This window comes from Gasterosteus aculeatus, chromosome 7 (genome assembly GCF_964276395.1).
Source record: "Gasterosteus aculeatus chromosome 7, fGasAcu3.hap1.1, whole genome shotgun sequence".
Taxonomy (NCBI): Eukaryota; Metazoa; Chordata; class Actinopteri; order Perciformes; family Gasterosteidae; genus Gasterosteus; species Gasterosteus aculeatus.
The window spans coordinates 30,483,071-30,492,550 of record NC_135694.1 but is presented as its reverse complement, the minus strand read 5'-3'; the positions used below and the strand labels follow the sequence as shown (position 1 = coordinate 30,492,550).

The window sequence follows — 9,480 nt, the reverse complement described above, 5'->3', positions numbered from 1 at the left end:
TTCCAACGATCCCCTGAGGCGGCTCTCTGCGTTTAAGGAGTGAACTGTGAAATACTCCTCCAGCCCGTGAAAACACATTGGAGACCAATGCTTTTAAATTTGGGTTATTTTAATCCCATCAATGTTTATGTTTGATTGTGTTGTGATTGTAAAGTGACATCGTCGTTTTGCTGTTTATCATGAAATATGCGATAAAATTGAAAAATTACAAATAATTATATTTTTCTTTGAATAATTTCAGTTACTTCCTTTTTTACTAAATTATAATTGATTTTGTTGTTAGTATTGATTTTATTAGTATTATCAGATCAGTAGAAAACAGACTATATTATAAATACTAATCTCAGGGTTTGGAGCGTTGAAGAAACCCTCCAGGTACAACAAACCCCGGTTCTAGTTTTTTTGGACCACTTTGAATGTCTTTGGACTTTGGACGTCTCCGGCGCTCACCATGGCCAGAGGGATGATGGCCTGGATGTCCCGCTGCACCACCGTCAGCTCCGTCACCACCTTCTCCGAGTCGGGGGCCGGGTTCTGGCTCTTGTAGTCGATGTTCCAGTTGATCCTTCTGGTCACCGACAGGCTGGTGAAGTTCTCCATCTCGAAATCCAACTGCATCACCTCCACGTTGCCCAGAACCTCCCTGCCGGACCATGAAAAACAAAAAAAAAAGACAAGGAAAGAAACATCAGACACAAAAAAACAAGAGTGAAACGAAGCCAGCGCGCGGATACATATTCATGAAAAAGAAACTGTTGACTGGAGAGTTTTAAATGATTAACTGTGCTATTTTGTGAACTGTCGACGCTCAGCAGTTATTTTTAAACTTTTCCTTGAGTTGAACAAAGAGATAATGTATTCATGAAGACTTCAACATGTGACGCAGTGCAGCCAAAAGCTTTACAGTCCACCAGAAACGCGTTTTAATATTTACTTTGCTTTATTCAAAGTTATTTTGTGTCTTTGAAGGCGTCACGAAGGGGCAGCGTGTTACATAAATACGATTAATCACGGAGGAAAATAACATCACGGCTTTATTGTTTTGTAATAAAATGATTTAAGTCGATCGCAGTTACCCGGAATCAATATCCAATGACGGATAAAAGCCATTAGCTCAGCTTCCGGTGCCGCCGAATCAATGTCGGGCCTCCGGCGGAGCCTCGGCTTCATTCTTTGATGAAATGATTGTCGTGACCTCAGATCTCAGACAGCGAACACGACCGTAAAGGTCACGGCGTGCCGTTCACAGGCCCGACTCCCCTTTGGAAACGCCGCCGTTCGCTCACACGCATTTGATATTTTCCTCGCTGGATGTGAAATGTGAGATGTTCGGGGTTTTTTTTTAAGGTAAACACGAAAGCTTTAAAGAACCACCAGTGGGTTTGGTAAATTGGATTTTGCCGTCCAGCAATTATGATAAGAGGTTTCGGTTTACACCTTTCCTGATTAAATGAAGTCAAGGTGAAGAAGCTGAAACTCCACAATCTAATCATGCCATCTAATCCCGGAATAGGAATCCTTCCTGCCGGTTAGCAGCGCTCGTGGTCAACGCGCCTCTTCGCTGGGGGCCGCGGGAACTCCGCCTCCGCCCGAGAGACGGCCGCGACGTTTGACTCCCGGCGCTGTGGAGAGAGACGGCGAACCGACGGGAAGCGGCGGGTTTCTAACGGCCTTCGCCGCTCACTTAGCCGGAGTTATCGCGGCCATTAATCAGGGATCGTCTCTGACCGAGAACGCTCCGCCGGTCCCGTCAATAAACAATCACTGCTGCTTAATCTTTCCAGCTGGCTTCCATCTCGAGGCCCGGGACTGGAGCGGGGGGGGATTGCAAGTTTGGATCTGCTTCGAACTTTCAAATAACCGTAATTGCGCAGTCCGCCAATCAATAGCTTTTGGTCGGCGGGCCTGATTGCTCGGTAGGGACGTGCACGTGATACAAAATGCCCGGGAACCTCGGTTGCAAACACGGCAAAGATGCCGAGGCGATAGCGCTCGTCGTTTTAGGAAAATCCTTCTCGTCGGGTTTGTGATCCTCGCGTTCGACCGGAGCGCCGGTGGCAAACGGGCAAATGAAATCTCTCTCCAGCCGTGACGGGAAGCCTCGCCCCCCCCCCCCACCCTGGAAGCCGTCTGTCCTTCACAGAAAAAACACCCCCCCCCCCCCCCACTTCCTCGCCGCCCGAGAGCCGTCTAATAAAAAAGCAGGAACTTTCAGGAGCAGCCGGCTCCTCTCAGGGAACGTCGTGATGAGATCTCGGCCTATTTGTCTCGACATCACTCAGCGAAAAACAAACAGCCCCGTCTGCCTGTGACTCGCCGGAGCTGTCGTCAATTACAGGCCAAGTGGAGTGAGAGACGTCCGGGGGGGGGGGGGGGATGCTCGATCGGGTTACGCTTTAGAGTGAGAGGAAAAATAGGAAGTAAGTAGAGAAATGACATTAATCCTTCACGTGTCAATCAACGAGCCGCAGTCGCAGTCGGCGACGCGGTTCGCGGTGAGCCGGCGTTTCGTCTTTCTGCACCTGTTGTCAAACAGCACCAAACCGAACCCCGACCAGAGGCGGCGGCGGGCGTTTTTTCTCTGCTGTGGCACGGTTCTATTACATGTCCTCAGGGCACGTCAATGGGATTACAGGGTGACCTTTTCACCAGGGTAGTGAATTATGCACGTTAGCTAATTAACGGATTCAGAGGAAAAAAAGGGAAATTATTGCTCCACATGGAGACGTGTTTATACAAGCTTTCCTGTGCTGTGTTATCCATTATCTTCCATTATGAAATGAACAATGTCAACACAGATCGCTCTTATACATAGTTATATACGAAGAGAGAGACTGTAGATACTGATGTAAATTATAATTCAACATAAAAGCATTTATCAAAGAGGAAACTTAAACGAGTGATTTCAAACCAGAGGAGGAGAAGAAGGGAAATAAACGCGGCCCGGTTCTTCTCTGCACTGAGTTAATGACGCGCCGTCTTTCTGCGTAGCACAGAGTACGTACTTTAAGAGCTGCAGCTGTGGGCTTTTCTGCAGCTCGGGAGGATTCCATCCTTTGATCGGAGGTCTGTTTGAACTGATTAACAGGGAAGAGTTCATGGGATCAAAGCACCTCGAGGCGGCGGCGAGCCGAGGGCCCCGCTGCTCCAGCCGGGGGACGCACGCCACTCTGAGCCTCACGAGAGGACCAACGCTGGCGGCACCGCCGTCTCTCGCCGTTGCACCGATTGCCAGGTTTGGCGCCGGCCGTGCCAGGACAGAGATGGACCAGGAACAAACTGCTGGGTCTGTTGTCTATCGGACTGCCAGAACCAGAACCGAGCCTGAATGCGGACACAGATGGCTGGAGCTGCTACTCTGCTAACGTGCTAACGTGCCGCCCAGAAAAACGTGCAACCGCAGCTACACAAAGACAGTTATAATGCTTAATGGAGACCCGCTAGCTGGAATAAAACATTGGTATCGTTTGTTTCTGTTGCAGATCTGTCGATGGTTTCATGCTATGGCAAAGTTTTTCATTTATGCTAAGCTAGGCTAACTACAGGCTTGATGAGCTTCCCCTCGCACCGCTGCAAAGAGAGCAAAGAAATGTGATTTCCCCCCAAAACCTTAATAAACAAGCAAAAAGGTTTCCATTTTTCGGCTTACGTAACTGCAATTTTAATTGTATTAAAAGACTTTCCCTACAGAGTGTAAACACTAAACATTCTCCAGAGAACATCTATTTCCCCCCGAAAATAATATTTATCATGCAGCTTCAAACTATCATTTGTGACGCAGCAGATTAGACCGCAGGACTGTGTGTGTCGTTGCATTTCAGAAGAGCGCCAACATGGCGCGTAGCTGGAGCTCACGGATGCCTTCAAAGACATCGACTGAAATCAAAAGGACCACATATGATCAAAACGTCTGTCCTCCTTTGCTTTGCATCGGTTTAATCTCCTGCTAGCGGGACGCCGTGAGCTGCTCTCAGCTAACGGCGCTAGCGACAGTGCTGGCGGAGCTCCCTGCTTTAACTGTGGGCTTCCGTGAGGATGCTTGGAAGGGCACCCGAGGCCTTCCTGTAACATCACAGTCCCGCGTGTGGCGGCGGCGTGCCGGCTGTTACAGGCACGCGGCCCGGCCCCCCCCCGGCTGGGCAGTGGAATGACTCTGACCTCCACTTCCTTCATTTCTCATCGGCGCCACTTCAAAATGTGCCAAGAATCTTTTCCTCTGCTGTTTAAACACTGAATTATTCAGAGGGGAAAAAGAACCCCAGATGATTCTCTAAAGGAAACGTTTGTCCTGCCTGCGATGGCGAGGAGTGTGGCGAGGAGGGAGGGGGGGGGCTGCAGGTGGGGGCGGTTTCAGGAACATCATCATTCACGTGGAGGCACGGGTTCCCGTGGCGTTGCCGACGAGCTCGCTGTGAGGGAAGCGACTGGGATACCGGCTCGAGGGTCCCGCAGGAATGAAAGCACGCCGGCTAATCCCGGCGCCGACTAAAGAGCGATCCGAATGATGAGAGGGATGAAGAGATCAACGACGACCCCCCCCCCCCCCCCCCCCCCCCCCCCGCCCCCCCGGGGAAAACATCCTCACCTCCTTCCCTCGGTTGCAGGTTATGTTGAGTCAACAGAAGCAGATGAACGGAAGCATTCAGTGGTGCCGGAGAGTCTCCGAGAGGGAGGAGGCTACTTATTTGCTGCTTAAATCTTGGCACAAAAAGACGTATAAATGAGAGCAATTATTGAACTTAAAAAACATTACAATTATGCTTATTACTGAATTGAACTGGGTAATTAGGAGAAGAACTGTGTGGAGGATCTGTGTATTTTGGGTCTGATTACTGCAGATTCCCTCCTGCAGTACGAGCTCCGTTCCCTCAAACACGGAAGGAAATAGATCAAACAAATGAGGTAATAAAAATGGGATAACCAAACCGAACTATTAAAATACATAACAGGCTTTATAGTGAGCAGGGATGCGTCCGATGGGAAGTCATCGTCACTGGTTCCCTCCACAAAACACTTTTATGACGTTTGAAGAAGAAGTTAAAGAAGCTCCACGGTTTGCAAACTTTAAAATAGCTCACGGTTGTGTTAAACACAGATCTGATTAGAGACATCTTTCCAAAACCAGAATTAAAAAAAGACATCGCGGGAGCTGAAAGTGCAAAAATGCTGACATAAGGTTGTTTTTACACTTGTTCCTGCAGGAAATTAAAGAAGCAGCCTTTAAATTCTTGTGTGATTTTGTGTGTAAAAAAAACTATTTTCCCACATCAATGAAAAGCTTTGGATGGATTCGCCTCCAACACTAAACAGCAAATCGGTATTTATTCTTTACACCTTTTTGAAATTCAACACCATTTTAGATGCGAGTAAAAAGCAACCCCCAAACTACCAAAATAGAAATTTCCCACCACCGCCGTACATTTCGCCCAGAGAGAATCTTCAGGGGCTTCATTTGATATAAAGAGATTTTCCGCTCACATTCAATGGATTTGATGGCAACGGGGCATCGAAACACCAAGCGGCCCGTTGACGCCGCGACCGCAGGAGGCCGCCCGTCGGGCTGTTTGGCTTCGCGTGGTCACAGAACCGACTGGGCGCTTGACGGAATTGAGCGCGACACGTTGTTTCTCTATCCATGCTTGACCCCCTGCTGGACACTTCACACGCAGTGACAGGGTGGCAAAGATCACGTGACAAGGGTCACTAAACATGGCGAGGAGGGGCTGAGAAGTAAACAAGGGCAGAGCGGAAGGGTTTCTCTCCCCAGGTGAGGCCGCGCTGTCCGGCTCCTGTTTCTATGCCAACGCTCAGACCGCCAGGACGTCTCCGGGGCCCGGCGACGACCGGCCGCAGCCCCCGCTGAACTAAACGCGCCATATGGTGTGATTGTTGGTCGCACGCTCTGACGTTGTTCCCCCTTGGAACCCGTTGGCATCCATTCTCTGTCACTCATCAATTGTGTTTGGAAAATCTTCATGGTTTTTCTGCGTAACCCATAAACCTCCGATGGCGTTTATTGGAAACACTTTTCACCAAAGTGTGCAAAGAGACTACGGAAATTAGTTATTGTTTAAAATGTTGCCTTGAGTGTCGAGTTTCCTTCCCATTTCTAGTTCCCCTTGTGGATGCAGATAAAATCAAAGGTTCCTATATTGTCCCACAGTTTTGACCCCTTTAAACTGCGTCTTCATGTTCAGGCCTTTAACAACTGGCCACAGGTCACATGCTACCAAATGCATCGAGGCTGCTCACCGTTTGCACTACGTGGAGCTTTCAAATCACTGCGCAACTCTGGTTTCACTATTACCGTAAAGCTGCGTTCACCGAAGAACCGGCCCAGACAGAGTCCTTCACAGCGCCGGCAGACCCTGCAGGGCTGTGATTAGGTGGGGTTTTCTTTTGTTAGTCCTCTGGAGAACTCGCATAATAATTACTGCTCTTAGACGAGATCTCATCTCAGAGGTATTTTAATGCCCGCAGTCAACACGGCCTACGTCATCGCTCACAGCTAACTGCAGATGTGGTGAGACTCTCCGTTCACTTAACTCTGTGCCATAAGGTGCTTTAGTCAGAGGGGGAAACGGCGACTGCCGCACGGAAGGAGACCTTTTCGTGGACAAATATCAGCGGCCTGCAGTCGGCGGGGAGGGACGGCGGGGCCTCGGGGGGGTGTTTGACCCCTCGGCGGTGGACTTACCCCTGTTTGACTGCTCTGTTCTTGTTCACGTCGACGGTGGTGATGGAGTGCTTGGCGCCCGACTGGACCTCCCAGTCCACCTTCCACTGGGTGTTCTTCGACTTGGTCTCCAGCAGGTTCACCCCTTTCTTGGCTTTGACCCTACGGGGAAACAGAGAGAGAAACGGGGGTGAATCGTGTGCCGTGTCATATTTTAAGTGAAGTCATTCAGTCAGCTGCATTGATTCCACAAATGAGTCGATGGCTGAGATGAAGGAGATAGAGGAGGACAGAAGGCGAGGACCACGCCAGGTCACAGTGTCCACCGAAAGCCGGTCGGCCCGTGGCGTTTACTCCATTAGGCACCAACATCTGGAAGCTTCCGGGTCCAACGTGTACTGAAAGATGGAATAATGTCGGGGGTCCAGTGTTGAGTCACTCGGCTCCTCGGGGGAGAGCATACGGAACGGGACGGGATTTACATATTTTGCTCAAGGACACCTGAGAGGGTGTTTGAACCTGGAATCACGCTCGCGCCCCCTGCAGCCTCTTCATACCCCCACATGAGATAACCCAGAGACTAAGGGGGCAACTACGAGCGCTGCAGAGACGTCTTCAAATACGCACATTTTGAATAAATAAACATGTTCTGCTTATATAAGGATCACCACAAACAGTGACCCCGTATACATGCGTGTTGCTCGTACACACACATGTGCACACGCTGACACGCACGGCCGCACATTCCCATACAAACACTTTACTCTCACAGGCTTCACACGCACACAACAAACAACTCTGCAGCATCGCACATGTGCTCCGCTCCCACAGATGTTGTGTTACCAACCAATCCGCTGAGAGATTAAATGTGAAATAAATACATACGTATGTGAAAAAGATTTTTTTACCATTTCATATTTGGCTGCACAGGAATTTTTGGTTTGAATAGTGGCCGAGGCACCGAGCGAGACCTCATTGTGCACACTGATGACGGTGCACCTTGTGATGAGTCCTTTGTGCCGCCACCCGGACAGAATACGGAACAAAGCCAGAACGCGAGAGCACTCGGCGGGCATCGTGATGCCCGCAGGAACACGTCCGCGGAGCCGCAGAGCACTCGTGGAGGTTATTGATCCGATGATCTCATTTTCGTGAAATCCAATACGGGGGATGAATTATTAACATATCTGGCCTCTTCTCTTCTTTTCCTTGGCCGCCTTGTGCCTTCAGGTCAATTTTTTTTGACTAAAACACAGACGGGAAGCGAAGCTAAAGGTCACATTTCATGCTCAATTCTCAGGTTGATACGACTGGAGCATGTTTACATGCTCTGATGTTTGAAAAGCACTGAGTTCGTGGTTAAAATGGGCGGCGAGCATTCGTCCATGAAATGAGCTGTTGGATGCTGTTTTCTTAAAAGGCCCCGGACCCGCACACACGCAATGTCGCACACCGTTGAGATGTTAAAGAAACCCACAGATGATTACGTGCAGCTTCCGCGTTCGACACCACGTGACGATGAAACAAAGAGAATCAGGCGCCGCTCTTCAGAAAGACTCCGGGGGAGCTCACTGATATTCTTCATTTTCTCATTTAAATTCAGTCTGAGAGTCTGAGACTGCCTCCCCCCTCCCCTCCCCTCCCCTCCCCTCCCCCCACCTGCGACATCTTCCAGATCGTTCCATTTATTTCTCTGATAGATAAGAATTGTGAAGTCCCGGCGAGGTGTTTCCATTTGCCACGCTAACGTGCGCTCGCTGCATCGGCCACTCAGCCGTGATTTGTGAAAGCAATTGACTTTCAGCCGGCGCCCCCCCCCCTCCTCCTTCAGGGGGGGGGGCTCATGGGCTCAAACGGCCTTTTAACGTCAGCTCAGGCAAAAAGGTGATAATAGCCATCGACTCGAGAGTGAAAATCTGTATAAAACCTACAAATGGAAGCAAAGTTTCCTCATTTTCCGTCCTAAATGTGCCTCAAACCCTTTTCTAATTTGTGTGAAACAAACAGACGAAGACGTCCTCGAACTCTGTTCCCGTGTTATTGCAGCTCTTATTGTCTTCTTTCATCAAACCCCCCCCCCCCACACACACAAGAGAAAAACGCAGTAATCACCTCGCGCCGCTCCGTCAAGGGGGAGATGAAACAGAAGACACGTAATGTTTAAGAAATCACGCCGATCGGGCCTTTGATGCCCGTCGAAAAAAGGGGGGGGGGGGGGGACGTAACACCCCCGCCCGACGCTAAACGAGGTGACCCAGTTGCCGCTTGATCTCCTGCCACACCGATCATCAAGCGTCATTGTGGGGCTGCGGCGGTCGGGATGCAACCCCCGGTGAGTAATACGTGCATTTATATTCATCGCCTCCGCTCGCCGGCTGCTTAAGGAGGCCGCTGCATATTCATCGCCACCTTTATACAGAACCGGCGCTTTTAATCACACCGCCTTTCTCTTGGTTGAATATTTTGTTGCACCACAAACGAGGAAACGGGATGACGCCCGAGTCAGACGCCTGATTAGCTGATTCAGGGAGGTACAACGAGTCACATGCGGCCCGGTGTCCCCGATGCGATGCAGACCCGTTCCGCCCGTCCTCCACCTGAAGACGCGGTGGGATGTTATCGCCGCGTGTCGCGATACCATCTTAATACAATTTTAAACGTTTTGCATTTTGCTGCACCTCGCGGGAACATGTGTTGTGATGTTTTACCCCTTTTTCAGTAAGTAATACCGTTTGTCAACATCTCTTTTGCCAAATAAGATTAGCTTTTCGCTCAGTGGAACCAGCTGGTCGCTTCTTTTTGTA

At 49.9% G+C, this 9,480-nt stretch overlaps 1 protein-coding gene across 1 annotated transcript in view; it reads right to left on the bottom strand.

Moving 5' to 3' along the window:
- Nucleotides 1–9,480, bottom strand: part of tmem132e (transmembrane protein 132E) — a gene marked incomplete in the record, with an annotated part of 169,441 nt that overhangs the window by 11,428 nt on the left and 148,533 nt on the right. Inside the window, 2 exon segments of the mRNA XM_078106951.1 lie at nt 451–643; nt 6,698–6,838. Coding sequence (XP_077963077.1) covers nt 451–643; nt 6,698–6,838 — 334 coding nt within the window.